General features: G+C 39.9%; 1 protein-coding gene and 1 long non-coding RNA gene across 5 annotated transcripts; one reads left to right on the forward strand and one right to left on the reverse strand.

The window, feature by feature from the left end:
* Window positions 1-892: 892 nt before the first annotated feature.
* Window positions 893-22,143, reverse strand: LOC306867326 (uncharacterized protein). Of its 4 annotated transcripts, none has more exons than XM_079412927.1 (4): window positions 22,071-22,136; window positions 20,824-20,916; window positions 18,914-19,048; window positions 893-2,976 (listed from the first exon to the last, which is right to left on the reverse strand). In XM_079412927.1, the coding sequence occupies exons 3-4, from the start codon at window positions 18,966-18,968 to the stop codon at window positions 1,043-1,045; spliced, it is 1,989 nt and encodes a 662-aa protein (XP_079269053.1). In that variant the 5' UTR covers window positions 18,969-19,048; window positions 20,824-20,916; window positions 22,071-22,136; the 3' UTR covers window positions 893-1,042. The 4 variants fall into 4 exon arrangements, with proteins under 4 accessions (XP_079269053.1, XP_079269054.1, XP_079269055.1 ...); XM_079412929.1 differs by lacking the exon at window positions 893-2,976 and adding an exon at window positions 10,546-12,639 and having other exon boundaries at window positions 22,071-22,143; XM_079412928.1 differs by lacking the exon at window positions 20,824-20,916 and having other exon boundaries at window positions 22,071-22,133.
* Window positions 5,776-10,736, forward strand: LOC306867327. Its single transcript, XR_013784002.1, has 3 exons — window positions 5,776-5,881; window positions 9,810-10,050; window positions 10,141-10,736. It is a non-coding gene; the product is annotated as an uncharacterized lncRNA (long non-coding RNA).
* Window positions 22,144-22,229: the final 86 nt, after the last annotated feature.

A 22,229-nucleotide genomic window follows, 5' to 3' on the forward strand; every position in this document is an offset into this window, starting at 1 on the left:
ACTGCAACTTGATTTTTCTCAGAACTGACTTTGCTGACTTTAAACGGGTGTAGAGCAGTCATTTTTCTTCAGATTCCAACAAATCATAATTTTGAAGGTCTTTTAATGGAGAATGTGAAAATAAAATAACTCATTTTTGAAATTTGCTCATTGTTACTAATTTTGCCAGCACATTTCAAATATTTTAATCTGTATTTACTTGTATTTTTACATTCTAACATTAGTGTTTAGTGGCTAATGGGGATCCAAATAAACAAATAAATAAACCAAGGGCGCAATTTAAATTCTCTGTATGTGCTGTACATGTGGCAGAATTGACAATAAAGCAGACTTTGACATTTTCAACATGTTTGCTGCGTAAATCAGCTGGGCTGAGTGAAAATGCAAATTCAACAGCTGTACAAATAGCAGTGCAGCGCCCATAAACGCTGCTTTATCAGGCATTACAGGCAAGATTAAATGAAAATGACATCAAAACTTTCAGTTTCCTTCAAAGATACAGTGATATAGAAACATCCACGGCGCATTGATTTTGAAACATGCAGTGCTCATGTTTGTTCAACAAAGTCAAAGCCTTTTGGAAAATCTATGTGTAGCGGTCAGTTATTGTGGGGCCGCCACAAATAAACCACTGTATGTGAAACACTGGGTTGCATCCCACAGCATGAGCCCAAATTCAGTCTACTCATCACCTTAACTTTAACTGTGTTTGAACTTGGCGCCACTAGCCAGACTGTTAAACAAACACGGGCCGGAAGTTAACTTCAGGCCAGGTGCATGCATTCAATGAAACCATCCACTGATGACTTCTGAGGAGGACAGAAAACCTGAAGAGGATAATAATTCAGTGCACTCAAAGTTTAATAAAAAGACTTTTTCAAATCTTATGTGATTTCCTTGTTTTATTTATTAGTTTGAGTATTACTCAACATTTTTAACAAACTCCAAAAGCCGAATACTCAATAAATCTACTGATTAATCTGAGAAATAATCAACAATCAATCATCCTAATAATCTCTGATTAATCAATTATCAAAATAATTCATTGATGCTTAGCATCTATCACACCTGGAGGTACAGGATCAGTACTTGAATTACTTATTGTTATTTCAGACATGCACACATGTAATTTATGAGAGATTAGAGAAGATAATTGAGTGAACGTCTTCCCACATGAATAGCAGTGATGCGGCTTCTCTCCAGTGTGGATCCTCTCATGTATTTGTAGATGTGCTGACTGTTTGAATCTCTTGCCACAGTGTGAACACTTATAAGGAGTTTCTCTGGTGTGAACCGTCTGGTGCACTTTCATCGCACCATATGTAAAAAAAGTCTTCCCACACTCAGAGCAAGCATGATCCTTCACACCGCTGTGTCTTTTCTGGTGTATCTTTAATGCAACCATCTGCCTAAATCTCTTTCCACATAAATAACATATGTAAGGCCTCTCCTTTGTATGAACTTTCAGGTGGTCCTTCAGGAAATCTGCCCTGAATTTTTTTTTACTGCATTGGTCAGAGTTATATTGATTTTCTCTAGAATGAGTACACAGATGCACTTTAAGAAAACTTGAATTCTTGAAACTCTTCCCACATTGTTCACATGTATATGGCTTCACTCCATTGTGGGTTTTCTTGTGTTGATAAAGGGTTACTCTTCGCATGAAACTCTTCCCACACTGATCACATATGTACGGCTTCTCTCCAGTGTGGGTTTTCATGTGATCATGAAGTCTTTCTTTTCGTTTGAAACTCTTCCCACATTGTTCACATGTGTATGGCTTCTCTTCACTGTGGGTTTTCTTGTGTTCATAAAGGGCTCCTCTTTGTGCAAAACTCTTCCCACACTGATCACATGTGTGCGGCTTCTCTCCAGTGTGGATCCTCATGTGTTCATTAAGGCTTGCTTTTTCTGCAAAACTCTTCCCACATTGATCACATGTGTGTGGTCTTTCTCCAGTGTGGATTTTCATATGTTTGGTAAGGTTTCCTTTATGTTTGAAACTCTTGCCACACTGATCACATGTGTGTGGCCTTTCTCCAGTGTGGATGTTCATGTGGTCTTTAAGGTTTCCTTTTTCTAAGAAACCCTTCCCGCACTGATCACATGTGTGTAGCTTCTCTCCAGTGTGGATTTTCATGTGTTTGTTAAGGTTTGCTTTTTGTTTGAAGTTCTTTCCACACTGTTTGCATGAGTGTGGCATCTCTCCAGTGTGGATTTTCATGTGTTTGTTAAGGTTTGCTTTTTGTTTGAAGTTCTTCCCACACTGATCACATGTGTGCGACTTCTCCCCATTATGGATATCCATGTGTCGATTAAGCATTTCTTTTAGTCTGAAGCTTGTCCCACATTGATCACATGTATATGGCTTCTCTCCAGTGTGGATTTTCTCATGTATTTGCAGATATGCTGACCGTTTGAATCTCTTGTCACAGTGTGAACACTTGTAAGGTGTTTCTGTAGTGTGAACTGTCTGGTGCACTTTTAGTTCAGCATCTGTAAAAAAAGTCTTCCCACACTCAGAGCAAGCATGATCCTTCACACCGCTGTGTCTTTTCTGGTGTATCTTTAATGCAACCATCTGACCAAAACTCTTTCCACATAAATAACAAACATAAGGCTTCTCCTTTGTATGAACTTTCGAGTGGTCCTTCAGTAAATCTGCCCTAGCGAATGTTCTGCTGCTTTGGTTATCTAGTCTTTCTCTTGAATGTGTAACATGGGTTTTCATGTGTTTGTTATGGTTTCCTTTTTGTCTAAAAATCTTCCCACATTGATCGCATGTGTACAACTCCCCAGTGTGGATATTCATGCATTTCGTAAGGTTTTCTTTTATTGTGAAAGTCTTTTCACACCGATGCCATATTTCATCGTTTCTTTTCAATGAGGAACTCCAGGATGTTTCTTCAGTTTTGACATGATGGCTCTCCCCCTCTTCATTCGGTTCTTGAATCTCCTTGTTCTCTTTTATCAAATCTGAAATAAAAGTGAAAAAGTTCATTAAAACGTTTTCATTAAATCTTGAAAATGCGAAAGGAAAAGGACATGTGAAACCTTGAATTCAGTACATTTATTATCCAATTATTATTTTTAAAAACACTACTATTACTAAATTAACTATTACTAAATCAGAATTAGCTTTATTGCCATGTATGTTTGCACATACAAGGAATTTGTTTTAGTGACAGTAGCTCCACAGTGCGACAGAATGACAGCGACAGGACAAAGATAATAAAAAAATAAATGTACAAATATACAGGTGCATCTCAGAAAATTAGAATATGGTGAAAGTACATTTTTTCTTGTAACTTATTTCAAAAAGTGAAACTTTCATATATTTTAGATTCATTACATGTAAAGTAAAACGATTTGCAAAAGAAAAGTTCAAGTTCTGTTCAAGTTCTTTAAAGTATGTTCATGTATGCACTCAATACTTGGTCGGGGCTCCTTTCCACAAACTCCAGCATCAGTGAGGAATGGCATGGAAGCGATCAGCCTGTGGCTCTGCTGAGGCACTATTGAGCCTTCAGCTCGTCTGTATTGTTGGATCGACTGTTTCTCATCTTTCTCTTGAAAATATCCCATAGATTCCATATGGGGTTCAGGTCAGGCATGTTGGCTAGCCAATCAAGCACAGTAATATCATGGTCAGCAAAGCACTTGGAAGTGGTTTTGGCAGTGTGGGCAGGTGCTTAAGTCCTGCTGGAAAAGGAAACCAGCATCTCCATAAAGCTTGTCAGCAAATGGAAGCATAAAGTGCTCCAAAATCTCCTGGTAGACGGCTGCGTTGACTTTGGACTTGATAAAACACAATGGACCAACACCAGCAGACATCACGGCACCCCAAATCATCACTGACTTCGGAAAATTCACACTGGACTTCAAGCAGCTTGGATTCTGTCCCTCTCCAATCTTCCTCCATACTCCATACCTTGATTTCCAAATGAAAAGCTAAATTTACTTTTATCTGAAAAGAGGACTTTGGACCACTGAGCAACGGTCCAGTTCTTTTTCTCTTTAGTCCAGGTAAGATGCTTCTGATGTTGTCTCTGGTTCAGAAGTGGCTTGGTAGCCCTTTTCTTGAAGACGTCTGAGCGTGGTGACTCTTTATGCACTGACTCCAGCTTCAGTCCACTCCTTGTGAAGCTCTCCCAAGTGTTTGAATCGGCTTTGCTTGACCGTATTCTCAAGCTTGCGGTCATTCCTGTTGCTTGTGCACATTTTCCTACTCAATTTCTTCCTTCCAGTCAACTTTGCATTTAATATGCTTTGATGCAGCACTCCTTGAACAGCCACACCTTTCAGTAATGACCCTCTGTGACTTACCCTTTGTGGAGGGCGTCAATGATCGTCTTCTGGATGATTGCCAAGTCAGCAGTGTTCCCCATTATTGTGGTTTCGAAGAACAAGAGATACCCAGAATTTATACTGTAGGGATGATCATTTATTGAAACTCAAATGTAAATATTCTAATATTTTGAGATACTGATTTTTGACTTTCATGAGCTGTAAGCTCTAATCATCAAAATTAAAACAAACAAAAAACACTTTGTTTTACTTTACATTCAATGAATCTAAAATATATGAAAGTTTCACTTTTTGAAATAAGTTACAAGAAAAAAAATGAACCTTTTCACCATATTCAAATTTTCTGAGATGCACCTGTACATGAGATTATTGTGCTAATTTATTTATTTATCTACTTGGTTACATTACCGGAAAGGGAACTAACACCAGCATAAGGCTAAAAGCAGCCTAATGTTTTTAATATGACTGAATTTGTATTTGACATGATAACAATTTAACCCTTTCACTGGTGAATTTAAAATATTCTAGCAGTCCCCCCCAAAGTGAGTTTTTTTTAAGGCGACCGTTATTTTAGAACGTTTCCCCTTAATGTTTCCATGGCGACGCATCATACTTGTCACGTGACACACCGCAGCCACAATAACACTGTAGCTGTGACTCATTTAGAAGACTGCGTCCTCCGGAGGTCGAATCCTCTGTAGGTTGCTTCCTTTGTAGGATGCGTACTGATACAAAGTGTCCTCAACCTAGAATTAAATGAGACGGCCTTCGTAGGACGGGCGGAAAAGGAAACCGGAAGTATCGCGTTGATTTGCTAACACATTTAGAGCATCGTTGTGCTCTCACTCCTTAAATGAAGGAAATTTCTAAATTTGGAAAGTAATTTGAAAAAAAAAAAAAATGCTTTTACTTGTTTTATTTTGCTCAATGTTTGAGGAGCTGCAGTGAACATACAACAGACATCTGTTAGAGAAAAAGAGGAGGATATTAAGAACAAAGTTTATCTGTTTTTACTGGAGGCACTTTAAGTTGAAAAGACCACATCTGCGCTTGTGTGTACATCTGCCGGCGCCGGCATTTTTAAAATTAACGACGGTTATGGCGACACAAAGAACTGTGGGTTATCTGTAGCAGCGAAGGATACACCTGATGCATCCTTCGAATTCCTGTGAAAGGAGGACGCATTCAAAGGTCGCATTTGGAGTGTCCTACTTGCTTTTCTGAAATGAGACAGCCTCGATGACGCATGCACCCTTCGAATGAGAACTCCGGAGGACGCAGCCTTCTAATTGAGACAGCTCTTATGACAGATGGATCGCTTTTACTTTGTTTTTCCTATTTTATTTAACATATTCACAAACTTACCATGTCATGGACAATCTGATATTCCGATTCACAAATGTGTGTAAATGAGTGTGTATTGTCGCATCTTTATAAATGATCTTGATCGTGACGTGCGTAATACGTAACGTGAAATGGGCGCCGCCATGTTTGTTCGCACTGCAGTTAAGAGAGTCCGGTCAGTCGGATTTACAGCACGTGAATTCATCAATTTCTTCCAAAATACATGCAAGTAAGTGGCCAGTGAACTGGGTTAAGAATAGAGTGAACTTTATAGTTACTTACACTGTGTATCTGATGTGAATAAAACACATCGGCAAATTAAATTTGAATGGATTGTTATTGTTGCTTCCATAGACATTTGTGCGTATTTTACAAGCTCTAAGTATATTATTTTACTAGTACTTATGTGCATTTAAATGTCTGAAACTTAAAATAAGCATTATGTGGTTAAGAACACTGCAGTGCACATCTCTCTCTGGCTCAGCACCAGTAAATGCGCGAAACCACAGTTTGAATTTTGCAGTTATGTGACGTCACCGAACGTTCTAAATCCCATAAATGAGACTGTACTCCCAGGGGCAAGGAAATAAAAATCCCATATGTGGGACCGTACCACTCAAAAGGTTAATAGAAACATTATTTCTATTAACAAGTTGCTAATTATAATGCTTATATTTCCTCAGTTATTCAAAAAGCAGCTACAGAAAATGAGCAAGGAACATTTAAATTACCAAAGAACATCATCACTGACTTCAGTGTAGTGTGAGTTCATGCACTTTAAAAAAACACTCCCATTATAATCGGTGAAGCCATCTACACTGTACGATGATTACATCTCTTACTCCTTATTTACACTGCACACGTCTGCAAGTTTCTGAAGCATCCCAGAAGTGGATCTCCACACAGCATTGCTAAAGATAGGCGCCTAGTCTATTTTTGATGGATAGTAAAAAATAATCATCATCTATAGGCTACGTTCGTTTTTCTGACACTCAATGCATTTTATTTCTTTATATTTTTTAATCTTATTAAACCCATCTGATCGCACACACGAACACAAACAACATTAGTTCTAGTGTTGCTTGACATTTCAGCTATTCATCATCAAACTAAAATGCAGTCAACCAAATATAAAAGTTACACTGTTCATTTTAAAAGGTCCACTGTGAAATCAGTGTGCAGTGCCCAAACAAACATTTTTACAAATGTGAAGGATTTTACTCGAATATCGGAACATGACTGAAGTATAAAGCCATGTTTAGACTACATAAAAAATAATAGTTTAACAGCCAAATGTTACAAATATGGCAAAAATGGAAACATTTTGATTCTTGTCAAATGAGAGAGGCTCGTGAGCCCAATGCAGTTTCAGTTTTGCTTGACGTTTGTTTATAATAAATGCGAAGCTTTAGTGATTTTTTTTTTTAACATTATAGTTTAATATTTAATTTTATAGGTGCTTATTTTGTCATTCTTATTCTGTAATATCGGATTTTTTGTGGCGTGAAAGGAACTAAATAATGTTTATGATTGTAAAGGTTTCCTTCACTTACTGCCTACATCTCCAAGTGCATTGATGATGTAACAGTCACAAAGTCCATCACTGTCCGGGCAACCAGAAGCCGTGGATGACAGGGGAGGTCTACAGACTTCTGAAGGCTCGGAACACTGCCTTTAGAGCTGGAGATGAGGAGGGCCTGAAGACAGCTAGGGCCAACCTATCCCGCGGCATCAAAGAGGCCAAGAGACAGTACTCCAGGAGGATAGCCCATCGTTTCAGCGACAGCAGAGACACACGGAGCCTGTGGCAGGGGATACAGACCATTACGGATTACAAGCCCCCACCACAGACCTGTGACAACACCATCCCCCTGCTGAACGAGCTGAATGCCTTCTTTGCTCGCCTTGAGGCACAAAACAGCACCACTGCACAGAAGACTCCACCTCCTCCCGGCGACCAGGTGATGACGCTGTCCCCGGACAACGTGAGGAGGTCCCTCAGCAGGATCAATTCACGCAAAGCTCCGGGTCCTGACAACATTCCTGGGCGTGTACTGAGAGACTGTGCAGTGGAACTCACTGAGGTCTTCATAGACATCTTCAACATCTCACTAAATCAGGCTGTTGTCCCCAAATGCTTCAAAGCTACCACCATCATTCCAGTCCCTAAGAAGTCATCTCCATCCTCCTTCAATGACTACCGTCGAATAGCACTCACTCCCATCCTCATGAAGTGCTTTGAACGGCTAGTCTTGCACCACATCAAGTCTGTCCTCCCCCCCTCCCTGGACCCCTTCCAGTTTGCATATAGGTCCAACCGCTCGACCGATGATGCCATCACCACTGCCCTCCACCCAGCCCTCACACATCTGGAGAAAAAAAAAAAGACTCATATGTCAGGATGCTGTTCATAGACTTCAGTTCAGCATTCAACACAATCATCCCTCAACAGCTCACTCACAAACTGGCCCAGCTGGGGCTCAATACCTCTCTGTGCAACTGGCTGTTGGACTTCCTGACCGGGAGACCTCAAGCAGTACGGGTCGGCAGTAACACATCCAGCACCATCACACTGAACACTGGGGCCCCCCAAGGATGTGTGCTGAGCCCCCTCCTCTTCACTCTGCTGACCCACGACTGCACACCATCACACAACTCCAACATTTTCATTAAGTTTGCGGATGACACGACTGTGGTGGGTCTCATCAGCAACAGAGATGAGACAAACTACAGGAGCGAGGTGAGCCGCCTGGCCGGGTGGTGCAGTGACAACAATCTCTCTATGAATGTGAAGACGACGAAGGAGATTGTTGTTGACTTGAGGAGAGTACACACTCAGCATGCCCCTCTGACCATCAAAGGTGCGACTGTGGAGAGAGTGAGCAGCACCAAGTTCCTGCGTGTGCACATCACAGAGGACCTCTCCTGGACTAACAACACTGTAGCACTGGCCAAGAAAGCACAGCAGCGTCTCTACTTCCTCCGCAAACTCAGAAGAGCCAGAGCCAGAGCCCCGGCCCCCATCATGTGCACCTTCTACAGAGGCACCATCGAGAGCATCCTAACCAGCAGTATCACTGTGTGGTATGGCGCTTGCAATGCATCCTGCCGCAAGTCACTTCAACGCATAGTGAGAGCAGCTGAGAAGATCGTTGGTGTCTCTCTCCCCTCCCTCCAGGACATTTACAGCAGCCGTCTCACCCGCAAAGCCCTCCGCATTGCAGGTGATCCCACCCACCCGACACACAGCTTCTTCAGTCTGCTGCCATCAGGGAGGAGACTGCAGAGTTTCATACATCAGGCTGTCAGGAAGCTGAACTCCCTTCCGTCCTTGCCCCCCCTCCCCTCTTTCACCCCCATTTAACACAGCAACACACTAGGAACTCTGACTCTGTGACTCTGAGGTTTTGCACTCTATCTGCCAGGCGCCTTATGCCACTTTATTGATCTAATGCTTATTTTTTTCTACAATATCCTCATTTGTATAGCTGTATAGTTGTATGTACATATGTTTAAACTGTATTTATCTGTATTTGAACGTGTTTAATGTTAACTGTATGCACCAAGGGTCTGAGAGTAACGCAATTTCAATTCTCTGTATGTGCTGTACATGTGGAAGAATTGACAATAAAGCTGACTTGACTTGATATTTACCGGTATTTAATATACATAAAAAAATGTATGAAATTGTTTGCAGTTACAAGGTTAACAGGTGTTTTTGGAGTAAGAAATTTCTCTTTCTGACCGGGTTTTGTGTCGCCGTGTCGTAAACGAGGCGAGGCTTCTACACCGGGGTGTTTTTAGGGGCATGATATTCAAATGACAATTTTTTTTTATCCGCCACATTTATCAATTATCGATTATTTGTATGATGAGATTGGCGGCATACAAATGTTTAATGAATCACACATGAACTCTGTATTAAGTTCAATAATGAGTAGCAATGTGATGGGCATAAGTTCTTGTAAAAGCACCGCAGCCACCTTGTAAGCATTAGCAATATATTTTTTTAAATTGTGTAAAAACGTTACCATATGAGAAGGCATAACTTATGTTAACCACAGTTTGCTAATGTCATAACCATCAAGTCTACTAACAGCTTAGTGACTTATTTTGCACAGCTAATTGGTAATTTATTGTCACGTGGTGTTTATAAGGCTTTGGGAGACATTGCAAGCAATGAGGGAGTGTGGAGATCTGAAGCAGTGGAGACCAGATGTTATTAACCACCACTACTAGACTTCCAGCTTCCACTCCTAATGGAGATGCAGATGTGATGGAGGCCAAGTGGAAAAGCATAGTCAACGAAATCCACGAACATGACACTCCTACGTTTCTCTGCTGTGTACAGCCACCTCTGAAGGGGGAAGCAAGGAACAAAGGAGTGGCTGGAATCAGGTACTTTTCTTGTGTGCTTTGACAGTCGTTATTTGGTTTTTGGAGTTCTCACATGCTAATCTCTGATGGTTTCCTGTCTGTTTATTAAAGTGCCCCTGCAAGATGGCCACCCCATTGAAAAATATGTAGAAGATTTATTGTTATTTTATTTTTTTGCATATTCTCACCTCTCGCTATTGGCGGAAGTCATTTTACTGGAGTGTTTTTGGGGCAAAGTGGACAACTATATCAGCCAACTGATACCGGGGGTGATCCCAGGTGGTCCATGGCTCAGTATGTGGACTTGGCCCTACAGCTCTGTGGATCTCCTGTCACAGTAGGACAGGTAGTGGAGGAACCACCCCCTAATCTTTCCTCCACATTGCTTGATCCAGCACAGACTCCAGCCATCATGGCCACCATTGGATCCGTCTCAACATGGACAAGACTGGTGCCCAGTGTGGAGGATCCTCAACCTATGCTCTCATGCCCACAAGCCTCAGTGTTCTCGATTGCCGGCCACAGCACTCCCAAGGGGATCTAAATAATGATAGTTTGTAGATAAATATTTTGTGAAATACACTTTTGTTTTTGTGTTTCAGTTCTAAGCAATGTTGGTGTATTGATAACTTCTGAGGATCACAGAATACATAAAGAGGATAATTCAGTTTATACAAAGTTTATTAAAAAGGCATTTTCAAAAACTGAAGTGATTTCCTTGTTTTATTTGTTAGTTAGAATGGGTGCAATTCAACATTCAACAACTCCAAAAGCTGAATAATAAATGAAAGTTACTGATTAATCTGTGAAATTCAAAGATTAGATGATTAATCATTCTAATAATCTCTGATTAATCAATATCATCCATCACACCTGGAAGTACAGGATCAAAACTTGAACTACTTACTGTAATTTCAGACACGCAGACATGTAATTTATGACATATTAAAAAAGACAATTGAGTGAATGTCTTCCCACATGAATGACAGTGATGCGGCTTCTCTCCAGTGTGGATCCTTGCATGTATTTGTAGATGTGCTGACCGTTTGAATCTCTCGTCACAGTGTGAACACTTGTAAGGTGTTTTTGTGTGAACTATCTGGTGCACTTTCAGTGCACCATATGTAAAAAAAGTCCTCCCACACTCAGAGCAAGCATGATCCTTCACACCGCTGTGTCTCTTCTGGTGTATCTTTAATGCAAACATCTGACTAAATCTCTTTCCACATAAATAACATATGTAAGGCTTCTCCTTTGTATGAACTTTCAGGTGGTCCTTCAGGAAATCTGCCCTAAAAGATTTTCTACGGCTTTGGTCACAGTTTTCTAATCTTTCTTTAGAATGAGTAAGCAGATGTTCTTTAAAACCACCATATTTTCTAAATCTCTTCCCACACTGCTCACATGTGTACGGCTTCTCTCCAGTGTGGATCCTCGTGTGTTCGTTAAGGGTTTGCTTAATTCTGAAACTCTTCCCACACTGATCACACGTGTACGGCTTCTCTCCAGTGTGGATCCTCATATGTCCAATAAGGGCTCTTTTTTGTGTAAAACTCTTCCCACACTGATCACATGTGAACGGCTTCTCTCCAGTGTGGGTTTTTAGGTGTGCATCACGGTATTCTTTTCGGCTGAAACTCTTCCCACACTGATCACATGTGTATGGCTTTTCTCCAGTGTGGATCGTTGTGTGTTTGTTAAGGGTAGCTTTTAGTTTAAAGCTCTTACCACACTGGCCACATGTGTATGGCTTTTCTCGAGCGTGGATCCTCATGTGCTCGTTAAGGGTTCCTTTTTGTGTGAAACTCTTCCCACATTGATTACATGTGTGCGGCTTCTCTCCAGTGTGGATCCTCATGTGTACATTAAGGGCTCTTTTTTGTGTGAAACTCTTCCCACACTGATCACATGTGAATGGCTTCTCTCCAGTGTGGGTTTTTAGGTGTGCATTACGGTTTTCTTTTCGTCTGAAACTCTTCCCACACTGATCACATGTGAATGGCTTTTCTCCAGTGTGGATCTTTGTGTGTTTATTAAGGGTAGCTTTTTGTCTGAAGCTCTTTCCACACTGACTGCATATGTATGGCTTCTCCCCAGTGTGGATATTCATGTGTTTTTTAAGAATTACTTTTAGTCTGAAGCTCATCCCGCACTGATCACATGTGTATGGCTTCTCTCCCGTGTGTATCTTCATGTGCCTATTAAGGGCTCCTTTATGTTCAAAACTCTTCCCACACTGATCACATGTGTACGGCTTCTCTCCAGTGTGGGTTTTTAGGTGTGCATCACGTTTTTCTTTTTGGCTGAATCTCTTCCCACACTGATCACATGTGTACAGCTTCTCTCCAGTGTGGATTCTTGTGTGTTTTTTAAGGGTAGCTTTTTGTCTGAAGCTCTTTCCACACTGATCACATGTGTACAGATTCCCGTCAAGATGACATTTTATGTGGATGTCAAGATTTTGCTTGCATGAGACACTCTTTCCACACTGAGGCCATATTTCATCTCTTCTTTTCATTGAGGAACTCCAGGATGTTTCTTCAGTTTTGACATGATGGTTCTCCCCCTCTTCAATTAGTTCCTTAATCTCCTTGTTCTCTTCTATTAGGTCTAAAATTAAAAAGTTAAGCAAAAAAAATTTGAATGTGAAAGGAAAAGGACGTGAAACTTGAGATAACAGTAGAAAGTCTAAATATTTTGATGCATTCATTTGAATTGGGTACATTTATTATCCAATTATTGTTTTAAAAACATTACAAACACCGGTTTCGTAGTGAGAATAATTATTTTAAGTTTGATTAACTATATTTTAACTATATTTTTCAAAATTTAAAACAGTTGCAAAATTGAGAACCAGATATATCCAAATATAAAAATTATACCGTTCAAATATTTATTCAGACCTTGTGATGTTTGCAATCAGCATTAATGGTTTCTCAGAGCACCTTTAATTTGTTGGAAAAACACAAGTAAAAGAAAACATACTGGTTTCTAATGTAATCCTGGTTCCCTGAGATAACGGGAATGAGCATTGCGTTAGTTACTAAGGCAGGCAGGAAGGAAGCACAGAGAGAGTTATAACTTGTGCCCTGAAAGGAATATATAGCATATATATATAGAATATATAAGCATATATAGCCTATTCTCAGCCTAAGGGCAACTTTACTGTCATTAGGGCCAAACTCGAGGCAGGATGCATACACTGATTACACTTGGGGAAGTCGTGGCCTAATGGTTAGAGAGTCGGACTTGTAATCCGAAGGTTGCGAGTTCGAGTCTCCGGCTGGCAGGAATTGTAGGTGGGGGGAGTGAATGTCCAGCGCCCTCTCCACCCTCAATACCACGACTGAGGTGCCCTTGAGCAAGGCACCGAACCCCCAACTGCTCCCCGGGCGCTGCAGCATAAATGGCTGCCCACTGCTCCGGGTGTGTGTTCACTGCTGTGTGTGTGCACGATGGATGGGTTAAATGCAGAGCACGAATTCCGAGTATGGGTCACCATACTTGGCTGAATGTCACTTCACTTCACTGAAGGAGCCTGCAAATTGCTCACTCACTTGACCAAAGCCAAAGCCAGGAGGAAGGCAGTCTTTAGCAAGAGAGGCTGAAGGTTGGTCATTTTGAGCAGCTCAGTATCATGGAACTCCAGGATGGAACAGACTGTAAGACTGTATATTTGTAAGCCACCCTCTCGAACGCGAATTTCAAGAATGGTCTGTGATGCGGTCTATTTGAATATGAAATTATGCATCTTTCAGATCCACCAATAAAACCAATCCCCGGGAGGATTCGCAAGAGGATTTGCTTCAAGGGTAGCATTCTGAACGGATGCTTTATCAGGGTGCAGTTCAGATGTCTCAAATTTAGGATGGGCCTGAGGCTGCCATCCTCCTTTGGAATGAAGTAGTAGTGACTGTAAAAGCACAACTCAATGGCCTGTGGGGGTTCTCTCCACAGCAACCTTTGCTAAAAGGGTTTGGTCTTCAGCTGGGAGGAGGTGGGCATCATTGTCCAAAACAAAAAGTTTAAAATAAGCCCTGAAGTGAGGAGATTTGAGGGTAGTCCAGCCTCGACGGAAATTAACCTTCTCAGTCTTGGAGCATCAAAGCTGCTGGGGCTGTTCAGGGTCCAGCTCTAGCTTAAGGTGGAGAACCTGGTGCTTCGGGAAGGGATAGCACTTAGCTGTGCAGAAACCTGTTTCACTAAATGCTCCACCTCTGGCTTTGGTTGAGCAGGCGCTGACAATGGTTTAGGTTGCTGCTGAATCATGACACTTTGGAGCGACTGGAAGCAACAGAAGGAATGGCACACTTGGAGAGGAATGACAAATGGCTTGTAACAGCCTTGTGGGCAGCATGGTGACATATGGCATGGTTGTACTTCGAGCATTTCGAATTCGAATCCCGGCTCACAGGCCTTTCCTGATCCCACCCACCCCCCCCCCCCCTCTCTCTCCCACTCACTTCCTGTCAAATCTTGACTGTACAATCAAAAAGGCAAAAACCATCACATGGCTCCTTTGGCTGTAGGGGGCAGAGACCTCCATGGTGTCCAACTATTCCTCTGCATAGATTTTGTCAATAGCAGTAGTGTTATTAGCCAAGTCCTCCTTGGAGCCCTCAAAGGGACCAAACCGTTCGCACTATACCAGGGCATTGGGAGAAAAACATGGAGGAATCCCCTGCAGTAGGGAAACTCTCTTTCTCTCAGACTCGCAGCTGTCGGTCAACATCAGGCCGTGGATGAGCGCCTGTCGGGCTATTTTGGTGTGTTCCACATGTCAGCTCTCATCAGGCTCACATTGGCAGCAGTTTGCGCGATTCAACATGTTGAATTGGCATCGGGGGGAGTGAGAACTCTGATTGGATGTTCAGTTTAGCGAACGAGTCAGTGGCCAAGAATTGAAGTGAAAATGATGAAAACGAGTAAGTAAATGAAGGCAGCACAGACAGAAGGCTGTCCTAATGTTGATCTAGCATGATCTTACCCAATCATTCCAACAGGCGAGTATTTTCATAACACAAATCTCTTAAAATGAATAAAGTTATCAACATAATTGATATTCAAAATGGTAAGCAAATGCTGCTTTACTTTTTGTATATCTGCGTAGATCTCATATATCCTCGTTTCAGTTTCTCCTTTTGAATGACGAATATATACTATTGATTGCTGTTGATTTAAACTGCTGATTTTGTCTGGCCAGAGGAGAACGACACTATTTGGACACACTATTTCCCCGTCTAAATACTGTAAAGCTGCTTTGACACAATTTGCATTGTAAAAAGTGCTATACAAACAATGGTGACTTGACTTGATCTATACCAGTGGTCCTCACTATTTTTTTCATGGGAGCCGCACTGATAGGGCAAAGTCAATCGGAGAGCCACGTTAATTATGAAGCATCAAAAGTTACATCCAGTCATAAATAGCATGTCTTTTTAACAATCTGTCATCCCTGATATGCAATGCAACGCAATACAAAAGGGGCTATCATTCTTTATCATTTACCAGTTAAATTTGTAACTAGGACAAGATAAAAATAAAAAAAAAGCAGGATTACCTTAATGCTGGGAAGATCTCAAGTTATTTATTTATTTTTCTATCAAGCCCATCATGTATCTATTATCTAACCATCCGGTGCACATTCGGCGTTAAGAGCTGTTAAGACTAAAACTGGCAACTCCGCAGTGAGTCAATGTCATGGACGTAGGACAAAGCAAGTGTAAATATCTCTAGTCTATATTTCCATCTTGTAATGCCGCACCCCGCTGCGCTAAAAATCTGTCTACACGACGCGAAAAAGCGACAGTTGCAAATTATTTGAACTTAGTGCCAGTACAGTTCTTCATAAATGGAACGAGGCATCAGGAAGGGAATGATGGGGATCGCGTCACATCGCGCCGCATAGGATAGAGTAAAATTACATGCATCGGCTAACTTTTTCTCATCACTGATATATCATAAAAATATAATCATGTTTTTTTTGTTCGGGAGCTTCCTCTGCTATAAAAATATATAGAAATTATCATTCTCTCTACATGTGTATACTGTGACTACAAATAAACAGAAACAGGCTCGACTGAATAAGTAAGGTATGTGTCCTTATTCTTTTGTGAAATAACTGTTCATACGCTTTATTTCTGTGTGACATTTTCAATCCTGATAAATTAATTCATTTTGATCAATGTATCACTTATTATTGTAAAACTTTGCTTTTGGATTTAAATCAAACAATTTAACAAAACATGCAAACAAACGGCCGCTTTTATCACATTCTTTGTGATCGCACTAGTTCCAGTGACTTGTTTCTTATTAGTTGTCTTTGTTGGTGAAATGATGGAGTAGTGTGACATTTTTCCAGAGAGGCATGTAAAGGGTTGGTTTTAATGAAACGCAGTGGAGCTTCTGGCACGACGGTGGAAACAGAGCGTGCTACAGGTCCGAGGCTATTAGCCCGGCCCGTTTAAAGCACTGGCTCGCACTGGCCCGACAGTGGAAAAGCGGCTATTGCCATTTATATTACACCATGCCAATCCCTGCAAGAGCTGACATTAAGTTTTAGACTCTAGTACCCAGTTCATGGAAAGTCATCTGGATAGCTATTTGCTTTCAAGCTGCAGTACAGAGTTTTTTTGGTTTAAAATTAACAAATCAATCAATCAGTCAATCAACCAATCAATCTATCAATTATTGTGTGTCTGTGTGTGTGTGTATTAGGGATGTAACGATTACCAGTTTGACGATAAATCATGATAAAATTCCCCATGGATAGTATTACCATTTCATATTTTAATTATCATTAAAACCGTATTCGATTACAGCGATCTGAACAACTCATGATAAATAAATACTGTCCAGCATAAAGCAGAGTTTTCAGTAACAGTCTCACGAGCGCACAGCAGCAGAGTAGTTTCGTTTTGAGTGAAAATAGAGCGGAAAAGCTGGGAGGTTTAAAAGAGTGCTAAGGGAATTATACAAATGAATATATGAACAGTGTTGGGGAAAGTTCATTTTAAAAGTAATGCATTACAATATTGCGTTACTTCCTAAAAAAGTAACTAACCTTTAAATGTGAATGAGCTCTGCTGACTCCGCCCCTCTCTTCCGAGCCCTCAATGAGGGACTGTTTACTTTAGCCGCATTCATCGTGAAACTTGCTAATTAGCATATTATTAGGAAAGGCGATTTGCAAAGATTCATTTAAAAAACCTTTTACTCACTTCTTGCATTTATGTAGATCGAGGGCGAATTCTCTTCAAAAACAAACGTAATCCTCTTCAGCTGCTCAGATGACGGGAGTAAATGACTACTGCTATGCTCATTATTACATCCAACAACAAACACCTCAGTGGCTTAGGAGTCATTCTTGTCTACATCTGATGACAGCTCACTCAGGGTGGGTCTGAGGTAAGACACCAGTCTGTGCTAAAACGCTGCTGTCAATCAAACGATCATGAGAGGGCCTTCGTCCGTGTGATGTCACACGGACAAACGGCTCGATTTGAGAAAGGGGTAAAGATTTTAGTAGATTAAAAAAAAAACACCGGGTGGATTTTAAGCATTATAGTACACACACTGCCAACACACATTTCAGTTCAAACTACTTATAAAAGTGCATGTTGCATTATATGACCCCTTTAAAATCGCAATACTGCTTTGTTCACAGAGTTTACGGAAAAAGCTGTAATTCAGCTTTTCCATATAAAGCGCCACCTGCTGTCAGAGAGTGGATTTAAAGAGACTTATATTTACATTCAGCCTGTGTGCAGTTTCTGTCTGGCCAAAAATGGACCAAATTTGCATGCCCTGCTGTAAATGGAGCGGTTGATGAAAAACAAGCTTATGTGGATTCTACACACTTTGATATGCTAAGATACATTTATGGAGCAGATAAAATACATATAATCATCTATTATTTTGACTTAACCCTTTTCTTTATTTAAAGGCTGAAATGTGAGGTTTACCTTTATATGAAACTTTTTCAAAGCTTTCTTTGAACATTTACATTAGAAATTTGAACAAGCTATTAAACAGTCATTTAAAGTCCGAACATCATTGGTAATGTTATTGTTTTAGTGATTATGCAAACAAAAAGTCGTTTTATTTGCTGTTTGTTGATTTTTAAATATACTGTACTGTCTGTACTTTTTGAACACCTCCAGCATATTTTAACAATACAGATGACCACGATAATTTTGGTCACTATCATTGTGAGAAGAAATTTTCATACCGTTACATCCCTAGTGTGTGTGTGTATGTATAATATATATATATATATATATATATATATATATATATATATATATATATATATATATCGTTTCCAAAAAAAGTAGTAAAATGGTAAGCTTATAATACTGATTTATTAATAAATGGTTGGGTTGGATTTCATGGGAAATGTCAGTTTTGTGACATTCATCTTTGCGTGATGACAAAAAGAAAACATTTCAGACATAGCATCAACTCTGTGACTTAAATTGTATTAGATACTATTATACTTATACTATTAAAAATTGTATTTCCTTGTATTTCCTAACTTTTGTGATGTTATTTATTTTAAAACAACAATTGAAGACAATACCAGCTCTTTATTTACTTTTTTTTAAAAGTCTTTTCTTTTTGGAGGGGCGTGTTTTGATAGCATTAGCGAGTTATGCACTGTTAATGCCTTTAACCACAAGTGCCAGTATGCCACAATTCATCATATTCATCCATGCTGAATAGATGAGCCTCAACTCAATGTAATCATCAAAACAGTAAGCCGCTGTAACTTGTAACTTCACATCTTTTCTGTACTGCAGCTTTATCTGTTATTTCACAGATTTTATGATTTTTCTGCTTGAAGTTTTAGAAACTTAGTGAACAATTAAGAATATACACCAACCTATTTGTTGTTCAGGATCTTCCTGTTTTATTCCGCAGGGTTCTGGATCAGTCATGCTTTCAGCTTTCTTTCATAAACTCTTTCGTGGGAGGAGCTGAACTGTTGGTGAATTGTTGTGTGGTTGGAGGAGCAGATCTGCCAAAATCAAAAATAAATAATCAATGGATGCTTTCATTAATTCACACACTTCAATCATGTTGTTTATCCATCTATAGAAAATGTAAAATCAAGTGCAAGTTATATGCCGAGGAAAACACTTGATCGGCTACGAGGGTTGTGTATCGAGAACCAGTTCCATTTTAGAACCTGTTACAAATTTCCTAGAACATATCTGAAGCGCGAGCACAGAGAATAGTGGTGTAGGTTCTCGGCCTGCATCCATTCTAGAATAGAATAAACTTTATTTGTCCCCGAAAGGAAATTTGTCTTGGACAAAGTGCTACAATGTTGTTCTGAACAAACAATAATAAAACAATTAAGAACATACATTAAAAAACAACAGTGTATAAAATATAAAAAGTGTACAATGCAAAACACAAAGTGCTAATATACTATAGGTGCATTGTTCTTGGTAGAATTCAGCAGTTTTATCGAGGCAGGAACAAATAAAAGCTTCAGTATATTAGCTTTACACAGGCATTCTCAGTCTCTTTCCAGATGGCAGCTGCTGATATTCGCTAAAAAGAGGATGTTCTGAATCAGTACTGATACTTATTGCTCTTCTCATCACTGCTTGTTCATATAAAGTCTGTATAGGCTCATATTGTTTTATCCTATTATTTTCATGGCTGTTCTCAAACGGTTCCGTGCATTTCCACTGCGGAACGGGTAGTTCCGGGACTGAATTGATTTCTCTTTCACGTTGCGACCAATGTGCAAAAAATTACATCCGCGTTTCCTTGTAAACACAACCATTTTTTGTCTTAAGTGAATGCAAACAGAGGAGAAAGAAAACACACGTGTAACTATTTTAGATCCGCGTGGCTTCGTTGTTAAAGAAATAGCAACCGAATAAACGTGCTGCATGCCATTAATGTTAAATCAAAGAACAAAAGAAAATCATTGATTTGATAGAATATATTTTTGTATTTTATTTATGAAAAGAAAACTATGCAATATTTTTAAACTTTTGATTTTTTTTCTTAAATTGGTTCAGTTGTATTTATTTATGCTGTTGCTAATTGATTTGTTTGTTGCTATTTTATTACTGACTTTAACAATTTAATGTGTGAAAATTATATTATTCTAATTGTTGTTGATGTGGGGGGGGTTTTTTGTCTTGTTTTTGTTAAAACGAGGAATGCAAAAATTGCTCTTGTAGGTCTAAGCATTCTGTAGGCTGCAGACACAAATAACCTACCCTTCATGAGATATTGCTTAACTTAAAATATTCAAAAGCTTAAAGTATTCTGATAATAATTTTCCGACATGATTAAAAATAATAATGTTTTTAAAACACTAACTTGCTGACTAGCTATGCAAGTGCAGGGTTCACTTTTTTAAGCAGCGACTGAGGCAAAACAGATCAAAAAGAAATTTTGGCTTAATTTGATACATTTTTTTTATTAATTGTTTGGCCTTCTAAAACACTAATGTAAATGTAATGTAGACGGAGATACTAACACAAACAGAGGGTCGAGTCCCTTTAAAGTTCAGGGACAAATCAATGCACAGAATTTTTCTTCATTGAATTTGCACACTGAACATGGGTTAGAGATCTTAATTAAGAACTCTGAAAGTGCACCAGATTAATTACTTTATTTGTAAAAATGTACAAAATGTTCTTCAACCCCTCTAGAGGGAGGTCCGCCAATCATAATCTCACAAACTCCGGTGGGGGAAAAAAATGTATATGACACTGTTCTCAAAAATATGAATTATCTTATTCTCTCATCTCATTATTGACATACCTAAAATCAGCCAGTTGAAATGTGGTACCCTTGCGTGTGCACACATGCACAGAATTTTACCACCTCCACTTCATATTTTGGCGAGGAAAACCCCTGTTAACAATCATACAAACAACACAGAAAGTCACTCCGGTCTTAATGAATTAAACAATAATTCCTCACATCATTGAAAACTCGAAACTGCGATGATTGCAGCTTGGAAACCATATTTTTGGCATCTTGTGCGTTTATTATCCATTATTGTGACCAAAGTAATATTACAATATTACTTACAATATTTTAACCAAAGTAAAGTGGACGGAGAAATTGTGTTTTTGTTTTTTTTATGCTTGTACATGCTGCTTCACAGAACGCGTGCTGTCTGTAAGCGCTTTTTGGGCTTGTTGGTTAAATTGTCACTGCTTAGAATTCCTGGAGGACCACAGCTCTGCACAGTTTAGCTCCAACCCTAATCAAACACACCGGATCAAGCTAATCAAGCTCTTCAGGATCACTAGAAACTTCCAAGCAGGTCTGATTTGGAGCTGGTTGGAGCTAAGCTGTGCAGAGCTGCGGCCCTCCAGGAATTGAGTATGAGACCAGTGCTCTAACCCCATCCCCACCAACTCAGTGAGAGACTTCACTTCAGCCAGACTAGCGGAATAATTGATTTCGGGCCGTTGAATTCTTAGAAAATAATGCACACCCGAGATGTAACGGCCACGACGCGAACACCTCGGCTGTGCATTGTTTTCTAAGAATTCAGCGGCCCGTGCTCGCTTCGCGTCGGGCGGTTCTTTGCCTCCACGTCCATCATTAAAGTCCCTTACTTAATGCACGGCAAACCGCTGATTATCCCTTATATATTCTACACCAATGCATAATAAATCTCATCAACCTCTCTCTGTGATGCGGGAGCGACCAGGATTCTGCTGGATCTTAACGCCTTCCTCAAACATTAACAAACCAAACAATAATGTGTCCAAAAAAACTATTATTTTCAATACAGAGTGTGTTATTCGTTTTGTTTGGGTGCTCGTGCGGCGTATGCCTGCGTTTACGGGACAATTCTGTAATAATTAGGAATGGTTGGCAATCCTGCTGCTAAGCTAAATGTTTATTTCAGTTAGCAGACGCCAGAAAAGACGCACAAATAGAGCTGTACCACGTTAAAACAACACAGGAACGACCCTGTCGATGTTGTTTTAACAAGCTATATTTTTATGATAGTTGTATAAGTAGACGGATAGACTCATAAGTAGACTCACCTCGGAAGACTCGAAGCGGTGTTATGGCTCTAGCAGTAGCTACGTTTCCTTTTCTTCTTCTACGGTGGATCGCAGACTTATTAGTGCATTACTGCCACCTATCTCTCAAATGGACCATCACATTCAGTCACCCTTGAGTCTTGTACTCAGCTCCATCCA

Source organism: Barbus barbus, assembly GCF_936440315.1.
Source record: "Barbus barbus genome assembly, chromosome: 49".
Lineage (NCBI taxonomy): Eukaryota > Metazoa > Chordata > Actinopteri > Cypriniformes > Cyprinidae > Barbus > Barbus barbus.